The sequence below is a fragment of the Rana temporaria genome, chromosome 1 (genome assembly GCF_905171775.1).
Source record: "Rana temporaria chromosome 1, aRanTem1.1, whole genome shotgun sequence".
NCBI classification, from domain to species: Eukaryota; Metazoa; Chordata; class Amphibia; order Anura; family Ranidae; genus Rana; species Rana temporaria.
In genome coordinates this window covers 230,043,580-230,067,164 of record NC_053489.1, presented here as the reverse complement: position 1 = coordinate 230,067,164, position 23,585 = coordinate 230,043,580, and the positions used below count along the sequence as shown (strand labels likewise).

The 23,585-nt window shown below is 42.5% G+C and overlaps 1 protein-coding gene across 1 annotated transcript in view; it reads left to right on the top strand.

The window, feature by feature from the left end:
* Positions 1–23,585, top strand: part of MYO18B (myosin XVIIIB) — a 764,821-nt gene that overhangs the window by 404,899 nt on the left and 336,337 nt on the right. The window contains 3 exon segments of the mRNA XM_040358554.1: positions 4,600–4,728; positions 13,246–13,389; positions 13,502–13,591. Of these exon segments, the coding sequence (XP_040214488.1) occupies positions 4,600–4,728; positions 13,246–13,389; positions 13,502–13,591 (363 nt within the window).

The following is a 23,585-nucleotide window of genomic DNA, read 5'->3' as shown; positions in this document are numbered from 1 at the left end:
AGGCAGCTGCAAGGTCCACCATTTCTAGGTGGATTAAGCAATTAATCACTCAGGCCTACGGCTTGAAAGGGTTGCCTCCTCCAGTATCATTAAAGGCTCATTCTACTAGAGCCATGGGCGCCTCCTGGGCAGCACACCACCAGATCTCTATGGCTCAAGTTTGCAAGGCGGCAACCTGGTCTTCTGTCCACACGTTTACAAAACTCTACAAGTTGGACGTAAGAAGGAATACTGATACTGCCTTCGGGCAGGCAGTGCTGCAGGCTGCAGTTTGAGACCCTCGGATTCCGGGGGCTCCTCTTTTTTGAGTTAAATTTAAAATTTAAAATTATTTTTCTCAACTAAGTTGGATTTATTATGATTTGAGTATATCTCTAAATTAAATCCTTTTGTCTTGGAGATGTTCTCCCTCCCCTCATTGTAAGCATTGCTTTGGGACATCCCATATAGTAATGAATGCCGCTCTGTGTCCCGTGATGTACGATAAAGAAAAAGAGATTTTTAATACAGCTTACCTGTAAAATCTTTTTCTTGGAGTACATCACGGGACACAGAGCTCCCACCCCTCTTTTTTGAGGACCATTTTGGGAGGCATACTGCTTGCTACAAAACTGAGGTACTCCTCCTATGGGAGGGGGTTATATAGGGAGGGGCATTTCCTGTTTGAGATTGCCAGTGTCTACACCTGAAGGTACTCCATATAACCCATATAGTAATGAATGCCGCTCTGTGTCCCGTGATGTACTCCAAGAAAAAGATTTTACAGGTAAGCTGTATTAAAAATCTCTTTTTTGCAGCAGCTTTGAAGAACTCATTGGGGCTGTGCAGTTAATGCAGTCATTATTGAAGCAATCAAACCCTTAATGAGGCATTACTCCGTCTCCACTAATTCTCAATCTATTGTTACTGGGTACATTTGTGCCTGTGCAATGGGAGAGAAGATTGAATAAAAAAAAGACACATTTGTCCATAGGATTTTTTAGCATCTGTTAATGTTTTTATTATAATGCATTTGCATAGCTTAAACAAGTAAAAAAAATGTTTTCTATTACCAGGGATTGCAATTTTTCAAGAAAATGTTTTTTTGATGCCAGATGGCTAGAGTTTTGAATGCATTACTCTGACTTATTCCCAAATTCAAGGAACAAAGCGTGCAGTCCTGAACTTTTTTCACAATTGGATATGCTATGTGATTTTCTAGAAAAATAAAAATACTTGCCATTTACAGCCTTTTCAGAACTAGATTGAGGTGCAAGTGGAGATCAAACCTGGAAGTACCATATATGTAGTTGAAGCACTTTATATCATCTTCACTATATCTTTGGCCAAAATCAGCAGACATTCTGAAAAATATACTTTTAGAAAAGCATTGCTCATCAGTTACTTGTAAAAAAACTTCCTTTACATAATTTCTCCTCTGAAAGCACTGTCATGGGGAACCCCCTGCAAATAACACAATGGGCCAGATCCACAAAGATAGGATGGTCCGGCGTATCTTTTTTTTGTATCCAGAAAACAAGATACGCCAGAATTTTGCTAAGATACGACCAGCGTAAGTCGCCTACGCCGTCGTATCTTAACTGCATATTTACGCTGCCCGCTAGGGGTGTGTACGCTGATTTATGCCTAGAATATGTAAATCAGCTAGATACGCCAATTCACGAACGTACGCCCGGCCGTCGCAGTACAGATACGCCGTTTACGTTAGGCTTTTTTCGGCGTAAAGTTACCCCTGCTATATGAGGCACAGCCAATGTTAAGTATGGACGTCGGGCCAGCGTCAAATTTTCCGTAGATTACATCGTTTGCGTAAGTCGTTTGCGAATAGGGCTGTGCGTCATTTAGTTCACGTCGAAAGCATTGGCTTTTTGCGTGTTAATTTGGAGCATGTGCACTGGGATACTTTCACGGACGGCGCATGCACCGTTCGTAAAAAGCGGCATTTACGTGGGGTCGCAATACATTAACATAAAACGCACCCACATGTTCCATATTTGAATTAGGCGGGCTTACGCCGGCCTATTTACGCTACGCCGCCGCAACTTTGCTTTGAGAATACTGCACTTGCCTGTCAAAGTAGCGGCGGCGTAGCGTAACTATGATACGCTACGCCTGCTTAAAATGACGCCGTTCTACGTGGATCTGGTCCCATGTTTTTAAAATTATCACAAGAAGAACAAACATCTAACATATAGCAGCTTACCAGTATTTAGATGTTGTGGTGGAATATTTTTTTTTTTTTTTTTTTTAGGCTTTTTTTTCCCCTTTACTTTCACCGCTCACAGATCCGAAACTTCCAGAGAGATGTGATAGGCTTAGACATGAGAATACATGAGGTTCAAAAGCACTTAAAATTAAACGCTATTTTACCCAGGCTGGGGGCAGCAAGAGACATGCACCCTTCACTCATGCTCGTGGATGAGTCTCCTCTGCATGTCAGTCAGTCAAAAGAGAGGGGGCGTGGTGACACATATTTTCTGCATGTTTCCAATTTATTTTCCAGTTAGGCCCCTTTCACATGGGGCGGATCAGTAATGATCCGCCCCGTGAACCTCCGCTTGCTCAGCGGTGATCGCTCCGTTGATCCCCGCTGAGTCGGCAGATGACAGGGCGGTCCCCGCACACTGTGCAGGGACCGCCCTGTCTTTTCTCCGCTATCCCCTATGGGGGGATCGGATGAACACGGACCGTCTGTCCGTGTTCACCCGATCCGATCTGCCAGACGGATGGAAAAGTAGGTTTTTCCTTCGTCACACTTTGTCGGATCGGAGCGAGTCGGATGTCAGAGGGCATGTCACCGCTGACATCCGCGGCTCCATAGAGGAGCACAGAGTGCCCGTTCAGGTCTGCAAAAAAAACTGTCAGGCGGACCTGAACGGGCCGCCCATGTGAAAGAGCCCTAACAAAGTAGGGAGGATTATAGCTGACAGGCTGCTTGGATCCCTGTCAGACTGTGTACAATTGAGTTGTGCTGCTTTGCTGATTTTGTTAAAATGCCCAGTTTAATTTTTGATATCTGGGTTTACAATCAGCTTAAAGAAGTTGTAAAAACTTGCAAGACAAAGGCATCGCATACTAACCCATTATGAAATACTTACCTTAAAACAAAGCCTTGCAGCGGTGCCCGCACACCGCTGACATGGCCGACATTTTCCCCGGCCTTTCTTCTGGGTTTACGGTACCCTGCGCTGTGATTGGCCGAAGCCGTGATGACAACACTCCCACTCGCATACGTGTAAGAGTTTTCGGTCACGGCATAGGCCCAGAAGAAATGGCACGGGCGGCTGTTTCTTCAGAGCACACATGCCGATGACGTAATTGGCACAGTATACAGTAAATATCTCCTAAACGGTGCAAGATTAAGAGATATTTACAGTACCTATAGGTAAGCCTTACTATAGGTTTACCTATAGGTACAAACAAAACAGAGTTTTACTTCCTCTTTAACCAGTTGCCGCCTGCCCACCGTCAAATGATGGCGGGGCGGCGCTGTTCTCATTCTGGGATTATATGACGCGTCCCAGAACAGCCGCTCTCACGCTCCTGTGGGGGCGTACAGCACGGCGATCGCAGCTGCACTGTGTTGCTAGGACAACCCCGACCTCTGTAAATAGCTGTGCCTGCTGCTCTTTATCCATGTGATCGGCTGTGTCCAATCACAGCCGGTCATATGTAAACATAAAGATGCCTGTAATCGTCGCGCACAGAGTGTGTGGCGAGGTGCCAACAATCAGTGCTCACCATTGCCCACCAGTGCCAGCAATCAGTGCCACCAATTAGTGCTCGTTAGTGATGCCAGTCAGTGCCGGCTATCAGTGCTGCCTACCAGTGCTGCCCATCAGTGCCACCTATAAATGCCCATCAGTGACACCTATCCATGCCATCTATAAGTACCCACCAGGGCTGCCTATCAGTGCCAATCAGTGCCGCCTATCAGTGCTCATCAGTGCCACATATCAGTGCCCATAAGTGCGGCATATTAGTGCCTCCTCATCAGTGCCACCTAATCAGTGCCCATAAATGCCACCTCATCAATGCCCACCAGTTCAGCCTATCAGTGCCGCCTCATCAGTGCACATCAGTGAAGGAGAAAAATCACTTATTTACAAAATTTAATGACAGAATCTAAGTATTTGTGTGAAGAAAATTATAAAAAAATTATTTTGGGTACAGTGTAGCATGACCGCGCAATTTTCATTCAAAGTGCGACAGCTCTGAAAGCTGAAAAATTGTCTTGGCAGGAAGGGGGTGTAAGTGCCCTGTAGGCAAGTGGTTAAGCACACATAAATGCAACACTAGCCATCTCTATCTATACGTAGTATTTCTTATTGATATACTTATATCAATCAATATTATTACAATTACATTCTATGGTGGTTCAACAAATAAAATCATACTGAAAATAATGTTTATTCTAGATGGACTGTAATCTAAACTTATCAGATTTTCTTTATTTCTGTTAACTTTGCTTTTGGTGTTTGTTCTGACACCATTGTTTAAGATTAGAAACATGGCTTTTTCCTTGTCTCCAGTTGGCACCAGGTGATGTGGTATTGATTGTTTCTGATGTATCTGCTGACCTTATATTATTCTCTGCAGGTGTTCCTGAAAGCTGGTGTGTTATCAAGGCTGGAGAAGCAGCGGGAGAAGATGATCTCCCAAAACATGATCCTTTTTCAGGCAGCAAGTAGAGGGTTTCTTTGTCGACAACGGTTCAAGAAACTAAGGGTAAGAACATGATATAGTGTTACTTTATGTATGTTTCTATTACGTATCGTCCTCTTACTTACATTCACCTGTAGAAACGACTATAATAATGGTGTCTGTGTATGTCTGTGTCTTGGTAGAGACTATCATCGATAAGAATACTAAAATAGAAAAACTGAGTATTGTAGGAAATCTTAAATGCTACATTTGTCGTGCATTTTGTCTTGCTTGGCATTGCACCATGGCCATCTAATAGTTTTGGCATCCAGAATAAAAAATGGCAATGCTACTAGAAAACTTTCTGAAAAAAAAAATGTGTTCTACGTTATAAATTAGGCATAACAATATATAATATCAAGGAATATGTTGGGCAAGAATAAGTAGGATACCCAGTTTGCCTCCTAGTCTCATTTACTTGCCTTTTTTTTTCAGTCATATTTGCATAGTTTATGTACTGTAGGTGGTGGCATTGAAATGTCTAGTGGTTTTGTGCCTGTATACCACCTACCGTAGTATTAGGTGTTTTCTGTACATGTATGCACACTGGGGTCTAATGCTGCGTACACACGACTGTTTTTCGTGATGTAAATGATTTTTTTTTATGTCATTAAAAACGGTCGTGTGTACGTGGCATAATAGTTTTTGTGACAATCATTTCCAATAAATAAATCTGCTCTTGTGCACTTGCATCCTCCCTAGCATACAGTGGTCCTTGGGACTGTGGTCTCCTCTGAGTGCCAGTTTATGAAACGGTGTAGATCGCTTCTCCTTTTGAGAAGTAAAGCGGTCTACAAGCGCTTCGAACAGTGGAGAATGTCCCCTGTTACTGTAATCTCACGAGACATAGCGACATTCAGGGCCGGACTGGGAATAAAAACCAGCCCTGGAAATAATTTCATACCAGCCCCATAACATTATTATACCAGTCCAACATCATTACGTCATAATTTTCTTGTTCAGAAATGGGAAAACCATGCATTTTTAAGCATATTTGAAGAGTATATTATGTTCACCAGTGCCCATCAGCTCAGCCTGATCAGTACCCATCAATGCAGCCTCACCAGTGCCCATCTATGCAGCCTCACCAGTGCCCATCTATGCAGCCTCACCAGTGCCCATCAATTCAGCCTGATCAGTGCAGCCTCACCAGTGCCCATCAATGCAGCTTCACCAGTACCATTCAATGCAGCCTCACCAGTGCCCATCAATGCAGCCTCACCTGTGTCCATCAATGCAGCCTCACCCCTGTCTATCAATGCAGCCGGATCAGTGCCCATCAATGCAGCCTCACCAGTGCAGCCTTACCAGTGTACATCTATGCAGCCTCACCAGTGCTCAGCTATGCAGCCTGACCATTGTAGTTTCACCAGTGCTCAGCTATGCAGCCTGACCAGTGTGCAGCCTCAACAGTGTGCGTCAATGCAGCCTGACCAGTGTGCAGCCTCAAGAGTGTGTGCGTCAATCCAGCCTCAACATTGTGCATCAATGCAGCCTCAACAGTGTGCAGCCTCAACAGTGTGCGTCAATTCAGCCTGACCAGTGTGCAGCCTCAACAGTGTGCATCAATGCAGTGACCAGTGTGCAGCCTCAACAGTGTGCGTCAATGCAGTGACCAGTGTGCAGCCTCAACAGTGTGCATCAATGCAGTCAAAAAACTAAATATTCTGCTCTATCAATGGTGAGCAGCTCACACTACCAATAGACAATGGTGGAAAACAGAACAACCATAGAAAGTGTAGCACATATGCAAATGAAAATCACCCAGTTGAATAAATGAATAAATAAAATTACATCAATGAAAATGGTCAATATGAGTGACAATAAAGTTCAATCACAAAAAATAAGAACACTGTATAGTGTATATAAAGTCCTCGGAGGAAATAATATTATTCCAAAAAGTTCAAGTCAAAAAATGTATGTATAATAATGATGTTAATCCCAGTGCTCCAAATTAAAGTGCAATAGAAGAATCCACCACCGATCATTGAAGAGGAAGCTTACTAGAAAAACTGTACCCTAATGGACATACGCCCAGAGGGTCAGTGGGACAGAAATGTAAACCACTGGCGGGCCTGGATCGTCAGCTGCAATCTCCACTGAGACGACTTGTGCGTCAATCCAAAGGGAAACCAGGAGAGCGATTCAAAAATTGGGTGTTTCCAGGGGGTGCCCGGTTAAAGGGTCACTAAATGAAAAAAAAATTTTTGCTGAAATGACTGTTTATTGGGTATAGAGACATAAAAGTTAACTGATTCCTTTTAAAAATGATTAAATTTTTTTTTTTTTTTTTAGCTAAATAGCTTCCTTTACCCTACTGCAGTACTGGTTTCATGTCATGTTCATGTTCGTTTTTGCTTTGAAGTAGCTGTAATTCTGCTGTGATCTCCACACTTCCTGGTTGTTTCCTTATAACCATCATACTGGGAGCTTTCTCACGGTGGTCTAAGCTGTCATTACTGTGTGTCTAAAACTTCCCAGAACCAATCAGATTCATTTTAAAAACAAAACACTGCCCTGTATTTGTTTGTTTTTGTTCTGTGAGTGTTCCCGACTCACCTCTCACCCAGAACTTCATGTATGTACCTTTAAAACCAAAAGTGAAACTAGGTGCACATTATATGATAGATTAAATTCAATTTTTAATCATTTTTAAAATGAATCAGTTAACTTTTATGTCTCTATACCCAATAAACAGTAATTTCAGCAAAACATTTTTTTTCCTTTAGTGACCCTTTAACCGGGCACCCCCTGGAAACACCCAATTTTTGAATCGCTCTCCTGGTTTCCCTTTGGATTGACGCACAAGTCGTCTCAGTGGAGATTGCAGCTGACGATCCAGGCCCGCCAGTGGTTTACATTTCTGTCCCACTGACCCTCTGGGCGTATGTCCATTAGGGTACAGTTTTTCTAGTAAGCTTCCTCTTCAATGATCGGTGGTGGATTCTTCAATTGCACTTTAATTTGGAGCACTGGGATTAACATCACTATTATACAAACATTTTTTCACTTGAACTTTTTGGAATAATATTATTTCCTCCGAGGACTTTATATACACTATACAGTGTTCTTATTTTTTGTGATTGAACTTTATTGTCACTCATATTGACCATTTTCATTGATGTAATTTTATTTATTCATTTATTCAACTGGGTGATTTTTATTTGCATATGCGCTACACTTTCTATGGTTGTTCTGTTTTCCACCATTGTCTATTGGTAGTGTGAGCTGCTCACCATTGATAGAGCAGAATATTTAGTTTTTTGACTGCATTGATGCACACTGTTGAGGCTGCACACTGGTCACTGCATTGATGCACACTGTTGAGGCTGCACACTGGTCAGGCTGCATTGATGCACACTGTTGAGGCTGCACACTGGTCAGGCTGAATTGACGCACACTGTTGAGGCACTTAACCACTTGACAACTGGGCACTTAAACCAACTTAATAACCAGACCAATTTTCAGCTTTCGGTGCTCTCACATTTTGAATGACAATAACTCAGTCATACAACACTGTAGCCAAATTAAATTTTTGTCCTTTTTTTCCCCCACAAATAGAGCTTTCTTTTGGTGGTATTTGATCACCTCTGCGGTTTTTATTTTTTTCGCTATAAATGAAAAAAGAACGAAAATTTTGTAAAAAAATGAATTTTTCTTCATTTCTATTATAAAATTTTGCAAAAAATGAATTTTTCTTCCTAAATTTGGCCTAAAATGTATACTGCTACATATCTTTGGTTAAAAAAAAAAACTATTTGGATATTATTTAGTCTGGGTGAAAGTTATAAGGTCTACAAGCTATGGTACCAATTACTGAAAATTGATCAATTTGATCACATCTGATGTACTGACAGCCTCTCTCATTTCTTGAGACCCTAACATGCCAGAAAAGTACAAATACCCCCTAAATGACCCCTTTTTGGAAAGAAGACATTCCAAGGTATTTAGAAAGAGGCATGGTGAGTTTTTTGAAGTTGTCATTTTTTCCCACAATTCTTTGCAAAATCAAGGTTTTTTTTATTTTTATTTTTTTTCCACAAAAGTTTCATATTAGCAGGTTATTTCTCACACACAGCATATGCATACCACAAATTACACCCCAAAACACATTCTGCTATTCCTCCCGAGTATGGCGATACCACATGTGTGAGACTTTTACACAGCGTGGTCACATACAGAGGCCCGACATGCAGGGAGCACCATCAGGCGTTCTGGAGCACCCAGACCAGTTCTGACATTTCTCTCCTACATGTAAAAATCATCATTTATTTGCTAGAAAATTACATAGAACCCCAAAACATTATATATGCTTTTTTAGCAAAGACCCTAGAGAATACAATGGCGGTCGTTGCAACTTTTTATCGCGCATGGTATTTGCACAGCAATTTTTCTAAACGCATTTTTTTTGGGAAATAAAACAGTTTTGTGCTTTTTAAAAAAAAAACATTAAAGTTAGCCCAATGTTTTTGCATAATATGAAAGATGAAGTTACGCCGAGTAAATAGATACCCAACATGTCACCCTTCAATATTGCACACGCTTGTGGAATGGCGCCAAACTTCGCTACTTAAAAATCCCCATAGGTGACGTTTTAAATGTTTTTACTGGTTACATGTTTTTAGTTACAGAGGGGTCTGGGGCCAAAATGATTGCTCTCGCTCTAACGTTCGCAGCGATACCCCACATGTGTGGTTTGAACACCGTTTTCATATGTGGGCGGGACTTACGTACACATTCGCTTCTGTATACGAGCACGCGGGAACAGGGGCGCTTTAAATATTTATTTTTTATTTTTATTGTTCATTTTACTTTATTTATTTTAGTTTGACACGTTTTTCCCCAAAAATAAATGTTTTGATCACTTTTATTCCAATTACAAGGAATGGAAACATCCCTTGTAATAGGAATATAGCATGACAGGTCCTCTTTACAGTGAGATGTGGGGTCAATAAGACCCCACATCTCACCTCTAGGCTGGGAAGCCTGAAAAAAAACAAGAAAAAAAACGATCCTGGCTTTGATCGCAGCGGTGAGTCAGAAGAAGCACCGGAGGGCGAAGGGAGTGGGGATGTCCCTTTTTGCCTCCCGTAAGAACGATCAAGAGGCGGAACAGCCGCCATGATCGTTCTTATGGTGTAGAGAATCGCCGGCTGAAAAAAATGATATCTGAATGATGCCTGTAGCTGCAGGCATCATTTAGATATCCCTGCACAAAGTCAAGGACCTCATATGACGTGGGCGGAAAGTGGTTAAAACACATTTTTTCCCCAGAGTATTTTCTGGGTATTGCAGAGTATTGGCCGGGGTATTGCAAAGTATTGGTGCGGGGGTATTGCAGAGTATTGGTGCGGGGGTATTGCAGAGTATGGTGCGGGGGTATTGCAGTGTATTGGTGCGGGGGTATTGCAGAGTATGGTGCGGGGGTATTGCAGAGTATTGGTGCGGGGGTATTGCAGAGTATTGGTGCTGGGGTATTGCAGAGTATTGTGTGGGGGGTATTGCAGAGTATTGTGTGGGGGGTATTGCAGAGTATTGTGTGGGGGGTATTGCAGAGTATTGTGTGGGGGGTATTGCAGAGTATTGTGTGGGGGGTATTGCAGAGTATTGTGTGGGGGGTATTGCAGAGTATTGTGTGGGGTGTATTGCAGAGTATTGTGTGGGGGGTATTGCAGAGTATTGTGTGGGGGGTATTGCAGAGTATTGTGTGGGGGGTATTGCAGAGTATTGCGCGGGGTATTGCAGAGTATTGTGCGGGGGTACTGCAGAGTATTGCGCAAGGGGTACTGCAGAGTATTGCGCAGGGGGTACTGCAGAGTATTGCGCGGGGGGTACTGCAGAGTATTGCGTGGGGGTACTGCAGAGTATTGCGCGGGGGTACTGCAGAGTATTGCGCGGGGGTATTGCAGAGTATTGCACAAGGAGTACTGCAGAGTATTGCGCAAGGAGTACTGCAGAGTATTGCGCAAGGAGTACTGCAGAGTATTGCGCGGGGGTATTGCAGAGTATTGCGCGGGGGTATTGCAGAGTATTGCGCGGGGGTATTGCAGTGTATTGCGCGGGGGTATTGCAGTGTATTGCGCGGGGGTATTGCAGAGTATTGAGCGGGGGTATTGCAGAGTATTGCGCGGGGGTATTGCAGAGTATTGCGCGGGGGTATTGCAGAGTATTGCACGGGGGTATTGCAGAGTATTGCGCGGGGGTATTGCAGAGTATTGCGCGGGGGTTTTGCAGAGTATTGCGCGGGGGTTTTGCAGAGTATTGCGCGGGGGTTTTGCAGAGTATTGCGCAGGGGGTATTGCAGAGTAATTGCGCAGGGAAGGCAGAGCATTGCAGAGTATTGCACAGGGAAGGCAGAGTATTGCAGGGGTTAATGCAGGGATGGCTGAGCAGGGATGGATGGATGGATCTGTGACTGCAATAGTCACAGATCCATCCCACACTGCTGCTGCCATCCGCGCTCTCCTCTCACACTGTACCGATCGGTACAGCGAGAGGAGGGAGGAACCGGCGTCATCAAATGACGCTGGTTTGTTTACCTGTGATCGCGCCGTCATTGGACGGCGCGATCACATGGTAAAAGACCGCTGTTGTCGGTCAGTTACCGAGATCTGTGTAGCGCCGGGTCTCATAGACCCGGCGCGCACAGAATTTTCTGTGTGCGCGCCCGAGGCGGCGCGCATCACTGCATCTGCTGGGCGCCGTTTCAGAACGGCGACCCCCAGTTAAGCAACCACCTTGCCGCCGTTTTTGGACGGCGGCTGGTGGTTAAGTGGTTAATGACATAAAAAAAAAATCATTTACATCACGAAAAACGGTCGTGTGTATGTGCCATTAGACCCCAGTGTGCATACATGTACAGGAAACACCTGATACTACGGTAGGTAGTATACAGGCACAAAACCACTAGACATTACAATGCCACCACCTACAGTACATAAACTATGCAAATATGACTGGAAAAAAAAGGCAAGTAAATGAGACTAGGAGGCAAACTGGGTATTCTACTTAAGGTGCTAAAGGTGCCAAACAGGCAGTTCACTTTGAAAGAGAATGTACGCTAGAGCTTAGTGAATCTCTGTTCAAGCAAAAATGCATTTTTTTTTTTTACTTTTCTTGCATGTGATTGGGAGTTCTTTGCATAGTGAAACTTCATCACATTTACTAAGCTCTGGGGCAAATTGCCATGCAAAGTGAACAGCCTATTTGCCGTTAATAAATCAACCCCTCTATGTCTAGAAAAAGGCTGTAAATACGGCTGAATGCAAGGCCTTATTGACAGGCAAAGCTCTGACACCTTGTGGGAGCTCACTGCTAGGTACCACCTCCTCACATTCCTGTGATGGGCTGTCTCACTTGCCAAAAGGAATACACAAGAGAGCAAGGCTCAGCATTTAAAGGACATACCAAAACTTTTCCTGTCACAGTGGTTTTGTGATTCAGCCATATACAGTATCCGAGGCTGCTGCAGGCATGACAGTCTTCATACTCCCCGCTGTCACATATAAATGCAGTCAGACAAAACGGTAAAAAATGCAGTACCACTATTTTACATTGTGAATAGGCAAATTAAAAAAGACACCTGCCTAGCAAGTGGATAGAAGATTCAGAATAGCAGCATAGAGCCTGCCGTGTAGATATACAGAGAAACCATCTTTTTATTATTAAATGTACAGTGAAAGATCACATTATGCTTTTTTCTGTACATAATATTTGTATGTTAAATGTCTTCCACAATAGGATCAAAGATGAATTCCAGGTATAAATACTCTATACATTGTTACATGTAACTATGTATATACAATTCCTGACTGTAAGCTGCAAACACTGAAGTAGACAGCGCTACTCTAGTGACATTCACTTGCTTCCAGGTCACGTGCCGAGTGGCTGCTCTGTTCATTCTTAACACAGGAGGTTGGCTCCTTGGCACGGGTGCTATTCAGAGAATGCTTTGCATTTTCTGAATGAATGTACAGCATTTTCTGATTGGATAAAGTGTCACCACCTCACCTCTCAACCTTGTACAATCAGAGAATGCTTTGCATTCATTTAGGGAATGCAAATCATTCTCTGAATGGCACTTGTGCGGAGCAGTCGACCTTTTCTGTTCAGGGGCAGTCACTTGGTAAGGGACCCGGAAGCAAGTGCAGATTACTGGAGTAGCGGAGTCTTCTTCCGTTATTTCCAGCTTCCAGGGGCATTGACCAGGTATGGCTCACACATAGTTAAAGCGATGCAAGCTGGACTAATGTGTGGTACCTGTGTTTAAAATATACCATGCCTAAAATTCATCTTTAAATAAGGGAAGGAATTGAAACTATTTTGCTAAAGTACTATAGACTGCTGCTGGCACATGGTAGGAGCAAATATTAGTTTGAAAGAACATTTTTCCAATATTGCTATCTGTATAAAAATAAAGTTGGCTGAAGATGTCAGAAACTCAGGATGTGTTATAAAGCTGGAAAGTGGCAATTAGACTGTACAATATTCAAGAGTAATTTGTGTTTTCAGTTTTTATGCTTTTCCATCTTCTCTGTTTAGATTCAGATGGTTGCTCTCAAATGTATACAGAAGAATATCAGAAAATTCTATCGCATCCGAGAGTGGCTGTGGTGGCAAATCATGTCTCGCATTCGTCCCTCGCTGACAGTCAATGTAGATGAAGCAAAGTTTCAGGAAAAAGAGGTAAGTAGTACAGCCTGGTAAATGGAAACATTTCCCTGTTTATCCTTCACACTACTACATTACTTAAGTCTATAGCTTGACATGAAGCACTGTTGTTTATCATTTCCCACAGGAAGAAATCATTGCTTTAACAGCAAAGCATGCAAAATCTGAAAAGTCAAGAAATGAACTGAGACAGAATGTTGACCTTCTGGAGAGCAAGGTAAGAAGTTAGCTTTCAGTGACAGTCTGTAATTGGGACAGAAGGAACTACTGCCAGCGGTAAATAGCTACAGGGCATGAATGTTATTTGCTACAAAGGGCCAGTAAATATGAATTATAGGCTGGCTTCATAAACAAACTGATCAAGTTTTTTCACTCAAAATGTCACAATTGTTAGTGCTATGGGGAACAGATCTACAGTAAATTTAACACTGAAATGCTACTGTCATATGAGAACAAATGCATTCATTTGTAGGTGTATATGACGAGTGTAGGACAACTTGCAATGTAAGTTTTTTTTTTTTGCTCACAAACTTTCAGGATTCATTTTTGTAATAGGACACAGTCACTGTCAATAATGACAATAATGATAACGATGTTTTGAAACACATAAAAACCAGTAAGGAGTACAGAACTTTAAAGAGATATATATTTTTGGCCATTTTGGTGCCTAGCATGGACATCAAAATGAAATCTACCAAATACAAAAAAAAAATTCACCTCTGCTACCATTAACATGTTTTAGTATCGTTTTCTATACTCTTATTTACTATACCCTATACCCAACATAGGTACCATTAGTTCTCTATTTTTCGCATATATGCATACACCAGAACATACAGTATACTGTAGCTGTTTCTCTCCCATGAAAATACTTTTGCAGCTCATTGTGGGCTGGTCACAGAAGGCCCTGAATTACTGGAAAGCATATATATATGCTTAAAATGCACTTTTATTTATCAGGTTTCCACCTGGCATCCCTGTTTAGACGCCTTGCTTCGCTTTACAATTTGCAGAAGCCTATGGCCTATCTAATATATCATAATGTGTTCGGTACATTTTACATAATTTTTGACTGGAAGATTGCAGTCAAAGCAGCCATGCAAGTTTATATGGGGGGGTAAAAAAGAACACTTGGCAAAGTATAGTGAGTTAAATGAACACACAGTGTACATTTCATAAAATAATTAAGTGCAATATTGCGAAGCTTTTTAGAATAAAGGTTGCTATTTTTCAGTCCACTTAAGCTGCATTCTTGACAACTACTTAAAGCAGAGTTCCACCCAAAAGTGGAACTTCCACTCATCTTATTCCTCCCCCTCTCTAGTGCCACAATTGGCATCTTTCAGGGGCAACAGGATATGTGTCTTTGATTGGTATCCTTTCCCACTTCTAGGAGTCCCTGTTGTGGAGCCGTGACATCACCACGGAGCTCCCTCCCCTGGCCGCTGGGCCAATAGGAGAGAGGAGCGGGGCCACGCGCATGTGCATTAGGGTTCCCAGCGTGAAGCTGAAAGGCTACACTGCCGGGTTCCCATACCCGCAATGGCGGCGGAGCACCCGACAGCTGATGGAAACATCAGCTGCGGTGCTGACATCGCTGGACTCCAGGACAGGTAAGTGTCCATTTATTTGAACCAAAAGCTGCAGTATGCATTTTGGGCGGAACACTGCTTTAATTTAGCTATGCCTAGAAACAGCATGTGATTATTATCTACAGCCTTGAAACCTTCTATCTACATTCTTTAGTTAAGCTATACAATAAAGCAATATACTGACCAACAGTAAATGCTTTTGCAGGAAACTTTACAAATGTATAATGGGGTAATTAGTTACTCATGTTAATTAGGTACATATGTGTGTAACTGTTAATGAAACGTGAGGAAATGTTTGGAAAATTAACAAAGGAGCCATGTTTTTGTGATTTAGCAGCCTGCCTCAAAAAATGCAACAATTTCAGTGCAAAAGTAGAAGGCTCTTTAAAAAAGCTTTGACCCAAAACCAAGCACCTAGACATAAGAAGGCATTCCTAAAAAGGCATTTCATGACTCATATGCCCAGAACTTGTTGTAGGGTAAAGTTCACCCAAAGATTGAAGTAAGACCACACCTTACCCAGGCACCTTCTGTCTATGTCTGTTGGTGTGGCACATAAAAAAAAACTTGCAACTGAGACCTCTGTTTATGATCTAAATGTTGGGAATATATATATATATATATATATATATATATATATATATATGGCGATATGCTGGTAAAGCTTTGAATTTATAGTCATAACTGTGAACAAGTACATTTTATGTTTTAACAAACATGGACCTTTTATGGAGGCTATACCTGGATGTGCTGGCGATTGGTTTACAGTTTGTGTTCCTTTTTTAGTAACACTGTATCTATTCTCACTGGGTCACTTACTCAGAACTAGCATTTTCTTCAGTCGGTGGCTGCCCATCCATAATCTACATGCAGTGCGCCGGACACATGGGGCTAGATTCACATAGATTAGCGGATCATTAGATCCGCGTAATCTATGTGATTTACGATCCGACGGCGCAATTTTGCGAGGCTAGTGCAGTATTCACAAAGCACTTACCTCCAAACTTGCGCCGGCGGATCGTAACTCCCCCGGTGGAATTCAAATTCCGCGGCTAGGGGGAGTGTACAATTTAAATCAGGTGTGTCCCCGCGGCGATTTAATTGCACATGCGCCGCCGGCGTAATTTCCCAGTGCGCATGCTCCAAATGATGTCGCTAGGACGTCATTGTTTTCGGCGTTAACGTAAATTACGACCATCCGTATTCGCGACCGACTTACGCAAACAACGTAAAAATTCAAAACTTGGCGCGGGAACGACGGCCATACTTAACATTAGCTATCCCTCATATAGCAGGGGTAACTATCTGCCGGAAAAAGCCGAATGCAAACGAAGTAAAAAAAAAACGACGGGCTCGCGTTCGTTTCTGAATCGGCGTATGTCCTCATTTGCATATTCATCGCGAGTAAAACACGAAATGCCACCTAGCGGACAGCGGAAGATTGCAGCCTAAGATCCGTTGGTGTAAGTCACTAAGGCCCCATACTCACGAGCAAACATGTCTGCTGAAACTGGCCCGCAGGCCAGTTTCAGCAGACATGTTTGGTCGTGTGTGGGCGCGAGCGGGCCGAATTCCAGCAAACATTTGCCCGCCGGGCCTTTTCCCAGCAGACAAATATTCCTGGACTTGTTTTAAAACAGTCCGCTGGAATTCAGCCCGCTCGGACATGTACGGTCGTCAGTACAGACCTACCGTACATGTCCAGGCGCCCGCCGTCCCTCGCATGCGTCGAATGACTTCGACGCATGCGTGGAAGCATTTTAAAGGCGGGCCGCCCACGTCGCCGCGTCATTGTCGCGGCGACACCGCGTCATCGACGCGGCGACACCGCGGACACGCCCCGCGTATTGTTTACGCGCGGACTTCTGTACGATGGTGTGTACAACCATCGTACAGAAGCCCTCTGGCAGACATGTATGGTGGAAACGGTCCGACGGACCGCTTTCACCATACATGTTTGTCCGTGTGTACCCGGCCTAACACCTGTCGGATCTAAGGGAGATCTATGCGTAACTGATTCTTATGAATCAGTCGCATAGATCCGACCGTCGGATCTCAGAGATACGACGGCGTATCAGGAGATACGCCGTCGTATCTCTTTGTGAATCTGGCCCATGGATCTCAATGTTTTTTTTTTTTTAAGTACATGATTAGGTTCTAATTGGCTTAAAAAAAAGGGTGGGCTTGGGGCGCAGGAGGAGGAGATGCAGGGGAACCCGCATTAAAGCAAATGAGGAGACGCAGGGAGAAGCCATGGAGGGGGAAGTGTTGCCTGCGACCTAGATGGGGCTGGTGATCAAGCCCTGCACAAAAAAATGGAGCACCAGCCACCACTGTTCAGAGTATTTCACATGAATGTTTGGTTTGTGACAAAGTTACTTTCAGTTTAAGCTGTTTTTTTTTTTACTATGTTCACAGTTTATAGTAGAAATCTATTTTGAAAAAAAACTGCTAGAAAATAAAGTTTTAATGCTGCTTTTTCAATTTTCTGTAGACACTGTACTGAGCATGTGTCATGCAGTGTATGCTCTGGTTTCTTGGAGCTGAATACAGCATGCACAGAAGTTCCATCATCAAAAGACACCCAATCGCTGAGGACAATGTTGAGGGACCCAGAAGTGGCAACAAAAGGAGATGACAGGGGGGGGGGGGTTAAGTGGAAACTGACAGAATAGATTGGTCTGCGCTGGGGGAGGGCACACTTTTAAGGGAATCCACAAAATACAGCCATTCTATACATACTAAAATATATGTAGGTATTTGTATGGCCTTTTTCGAAAGGGCAACCTATTTGACTGACAATTAGTTAGAAATCAAATGTGTTAAATAGCAATTCATTCTGTGTAATTTTTTGAGACCGATGGAGCTTTCTTTTGGATGTATTTAGTAACTTATAATAATAATTATAGAAAAAAGACCCAAAACTTTGAAAGAAAACCCTTAAAGCGTAAATCCACTTTTGTTGAGAAAAAAAACATCCCCCTCTGGGTGATCTATGTACATTGCAAGGATTATAACAAACTTTATTCCTACCTTTTGTTATTCTGAAGAAATCCATGTGTGTTTCTCTGTGCCTCTGTTCTGAGTACATGTAATGGGAGTGGTATCATAATTATCTGTCAGGTGTGGAGTTGAAGGGCACTAATGAGGAAATCTGATGGGCCTGCATCCCTTTACACAGGTTTCTATTGAAAGTATGGCCTCGACCATTTTCCTCGACAAAATCCATCAAGGAAAATGCTGGCAGAGCTTTTTTGCCGAGGAAAACGGTTGTGTGTATGTTTTTCGTTGAGAAAACTGTTGTGAATCTCGACGAGAAAAAAAAAAAAGAACATGTTCTCTTTTTTCTCGTCGGGAGAAACACGTTCGTGTGTATGCTTAGAAATGCGCGCATGCTCAGAATAAAGTATGAGACGGGAGCGCACCTTCAGTAAAAGTAGCCTTCGTATTGGAGATAGCATATTCGTCACGCTATAACAGACTGAAAAGCGCGAATCGTCTCTCACCAAACTTTTACTTAACATGCAGTAATATGAGATTAGTAAAAACAGCCCCAAGGGTGGCACCAGTGGAATCAATCTTCCCCTTTATATTGCCTTTGTACGTGTTGTTCGTCACCGCGTTTGAGAACAACGAGATTTTGCCTTGACAGTGTGTATGCAAGGAAAGCTTGACAAGATTCTCGACAAGCCTGACAAGAAACTCGCTGAGGAAAACAACATTTCATTTACGACGAGATTCTCGGTCGTGTGTACAAGGCCTGACTCTCAAAAAATGTAATTTTTGTTGCAAGCGATGCCTGCATACTGACTATCTTAGGCAGACTTCTGAGCCAATCACACATGTAGGAAATTATGTTTCTGGGGAGTGGTCAGTACACACTCTGTGTATAGAACAACTCCAGGTAGCCATATTGCAATGTAGTCTCAGAAAATTACATTGGCTGCAGATTGAAAAGGAAAGGTATTTTTTAATAACATTCAATTACAAAATAATTTGTGTCGCAATCATATGTGCGATATTATTTTTTCTTTATTTGCTATTTTTTTCCCCACGAAGGTGGAGTTACCCTTTAAACATATCAAATAAGCATGCCTGGACAGTATAAACACCATCAAAATTACCCCTTTTTGAAAAAGAGACACCACAAAGTGATCTCATTTGCTTCCATAATTGTTTGGAAATGAAGAACATGCTATTATTAAGGTTGCTAAACATGAAGCTTGGTATTGGTGCACTGGATAAAACCCACCATTAATGTACAAGTCATACACAGAGGAAAGAGGTGACAGAGTTAATATACGGGTCACATATAGTTAGGAAGGAGATGAGAAGTTAATGTGCAGGAAAAGGGAGGCAAATGTAATCAACAATATGCAAGAACTACAGAGACAGAATGAAGCTGAAATGTATAGGAAAGAGGATAGGGGAATAGTTAAAAGTTTTGCCATCTATGTCCCCTTGGGGAGACTTCTTTACACGTCCTGTCCGATAGCCAAAATAGGAAGTGAAAGGAAATCCTTGCAATTTAAAGTGGAATTAAACTCCACTTTTGAACGTGTACCTGTACTTAAGGTACAGTGAATATCTCCTTAACTTTGAGGAGATAGTCACACAACATGTTGGGTGTAAGGTCACCGGCGCATGCACTCTGAAGACGACGGCATACCATGCTGGACCTTCAGAGCTCTGTGTCAGAGCCAAGAACTGTGACGCCCATGCCCAGGAGTGACATCATTATGGCCCTGGCCACTCATGCAGTGAGCCCAGAAGGAAGAATGTGTGTAAATGGCAGTGCCAGGGAGCTGTGACAGTGCTTCACTGGAGGGCTCTGTGTACAGGTAAGTCTGTCATAATGTGCTAGTATGGGGTGCATACTAGTATGTTATGACTTAAACCTGCAGAAGGAACCATTTCTTTCTATTTTTCTGGTGATTTACTACCACTATAAGGGACATCTCTTGAGGCCATCTAGGTCACCATAAGTAGTGTCCCCATTGAAAGACTAATTTCTGTTTCTGTCAAAATTGCCGATTTTCTTTAACTTTCACTTGATAATTTCAATGATAATAGTAAACAGGACAAATAGGGTGAAACTCCCTAGCAGGGGCAGAGGTAGCAATAAAAACTGACAAATATTCTAATCCATTTCCACTCTGTCGAAAACAAAAAAAAAGTTTTGCCTTTAGTTATACTTTAAATAATTAATCAAATGTATTAAACCTGCTACTGCCTATCTTTCGATCATGAAATCCCTCATTCATAAGAATGTGCTTTCTCCCCTTCCCCCATTGTGAGAGGAAGAGGAGGACTCTCAAATGTAAACACTAGCAACGTTTACATTTGTGATTGGTCAACACAGCAGTCACAAAACACAGAGCTGCTCTGATTGGTTCTGTGCATTTTGGCTGTAATCTGCTCTGTCCAATGACAAGTAGTAATCAGAATGTCTGTGTGTTTATTTACTTTTTTGGGGGATGAGTAATAAGAGGTACTAATGTACCCTATACTCATTCCCCTTGAAATGGTTGATATCTAAGGGGCCCTTATTCTAAAAGGGGACTTCCTGCCACAAACACCCATATTCCTTTTGAGGGACAGAATGTGTGGAAGAGGCCCTTTTACCTTCAACATTGCAGGATGAGGGAGGCCTTATTACCCATTCCCAAAGTAAATAAACACGCAGGCACAGTTAAAAAGTACTTTAATAACATCTCATCAAGAAAACAATCTGTCCCCTAATGTAAATCCATCTTCAATCACATTGTCCAGTGCTGCATATCTATAGTAATCACAACAATCCACCACTCAATGTCATCTAGAAGTGACTCTTTACTAAAGAAATGGGCCAAAGTCCTTTCGGAAGTTGGCGACACAGCAAAACTTCTTGCAGTGCAGGTTATCGGACGACTCATATGATCATAATCAATGAACAGTGGGGAGAAACTCAATTAAAGAGTATCCATAGGGCCATTATCCCAGCTTTTATGGACTGTTCCAATCCACTATCAGCCTCCTGTCTGTGTGGTGTGGGACAAGCAGACCAACCCTGCTTCACAGTTTCTGGTCATGCACAGCGATTTGCTCCTTCTGTGATTAATTACTACAGTACATCTATGGGGTGACAATGATTGCCTTACTCAAGGAACTGCTATTTTTCCTGTTTGGATATGATGAGCATCGGTCCATGTCACCCTCCTCCAGAAAACATTGCTTACCCTCCTGGACCCACTACTTATTGGTGTCCAGAAAAACCCTTCTTAAAGCTTGGGCAAATCCAACAGTGTCTCCTGTCACCACTGTTAAACAAGACCTGCAATCACATTTATACCTGGAGAAGCTGAACACCATGGCCAAAAATTGCGCACCCACAAAACGCTTCTTTACACATTGGAGAGTCTTCAGAGTATTCATTCTACACGTCATAAATAGTTCATCTGATGTCCTTCTTTTCATTTTACTGAATGGTATGCAAAAGCGAAATCTTACCAATTCGCTGGACAAACATAAGCTTCCCTCTTCTGACCCATTGGCTGGACCTAACCTTCCATTTCCCTCTTTTAACCCAAAGTATCCCCCTCAAGTGCCTCCTAGCTATGTTTATTTATTTATATATATTTTCGGTTGCTCACAGGAGATTATGCAGATAGCATTACCGGTGTATAATTGCTTATCTGATATGCTCACTTAGGCAATAGCATGTTTTTTTTAGAACCAAGTGTTATCCCTGTCATCCATGCTTTCCTTGATATTTTGCTTATTGAAACGGACAGGGTTATTCACACCATTGTGACCTCAACCTAGAACCAATAGAACATGTTTTATTTTGTTCCGATGGAAAAAAAACGATGGGAAATTCCTATCGTCTGTGTGCAACTCCAACAGAGAAAAAACCCACGCATGCTCAGAATCAAGGCGACACATGCTCGGAAGCATTGAAATTCATTTTTCTCAGCTCGTCGTAGTGTTTTATGTCACTGTGTTTTGGACAGTCGGAATTTGGTCTGACAGTGTGTATGCAAGACAGCTCAAACGGAATTCCGTCTAAAAAAATTCCATCGGATTTTAGGCCATTGGAAAATCCGATCGTCATATTAGTCTGTACTAAAAGGCTGATTTCTCCTGTTCTTTTGAGATTTTATTATTCAGTTTTTTTTGTAAGAGCCATATGCCCTTGGTTTGATACATGTGTGATTTTGAAAAATATCTGCAAACAACCCACAGATCAACAATTGAAAAAATGTTGACACTTCCTCTGCTACACTCCTGTTGGAAATTGCTGCAGTAATGTAAACACAGTGAAGGGGATACTAAACAACTTAATTGACTAAGTATGGTCATGATGGTATGATCTGCTGTTTTTTTTAAATGCAGATCATGAAATCATGGCTGTGAGTACAATGGATTCAATAGGGATCTCCATAATTTTTTGTAAGTACATTTTATAATTCTGTCATTTTCACAAGAGATTCCTGTTTTTACACTTTTAAAAATTGTCTCTCTTACTTAGTAAGAGCCATTGCAATTGATAAACTAAGATGATAGATTAAGTGTAGTTATTAGGTAGACATTTCTCCTTTTCTTTTACCACTCAGTAGAAAGTCAAACAGATAAGAAATTATGAGAGCACTTACGTTATTTGATATGTAATAGAATTCACTCTATTGTGAAATGTCTCTTGATAATGTTCTAAAATGTAAGGGATTCAATTCTCGCAAAACATTTATACACTGTCATTCCTGTCTTTTATCATGAATATATATATATATTTTTTTCAATTTTTTTTATTTATATCAGAGGAATCGGTCCACAGGGACCTCAACAGATACAGTACATCAAATCAACATAACGATCACCTGAAATACATTTTCTTGAAATAGCGATGGAGTATCAATATCCCCAGTGCACCACGTAGGCACACTGTGATCCACCAGGACCGGCCCCCTTCATTTTCCTTTTACATCTAAAGAGGTTAGAATAAAGTAGGTGAGAAAATTAAAAAGGGTCCAGCGAGACGGCCCCGATATAGCAAGAAATTGGGGGGGGGGAGGGGTAAGCACGGGGGGAGGGAAGAGGAGAGGGAGGTAAGGGGAAGACAGAAAATAACCTAAGACAAAAAAAATTATTATCCACGCCGCGATGGTCCGTTGGTGTGGACTCTTCCAGAGAACTGGGACGCAAGCCTTCGCTGCGTCCAGCAAATGGCGTACAACTGAGGTCTTGTAGGCGCGAGCCGGGGAGTCATTAGCGTGCAGCAGGATGGGATAATGCGGTCTGTAAATTGTTGCGTTATCCTGTGGACCTCCCCCAAAAACCCTGGAGACGGGGCAGGACCAGAAGATGTGAAGAAGGGTACCCCTCTCCTCCTGACAGCGCCAGCAAAGGTCTGTCGACTCCGGGAAGAACTTGTGCAACAGGTCTGGCGTTCTATACCACTGCATGAGGAGCTTGTAGTTCGTCTCCTGCATCTTGGCGCAGAGGGAGGACCTGTGCGCGAACCTGAGAATGTTCTTCTTTGAGTTAGCGGAAAAGTGCCAGTCTAGGTTCCTCTCCCACTTGAGAAGAGACGGGAGCTGGAAACTCCCAGGTGGGGTAATAAGTATGCCGTAAGTCAGGGAT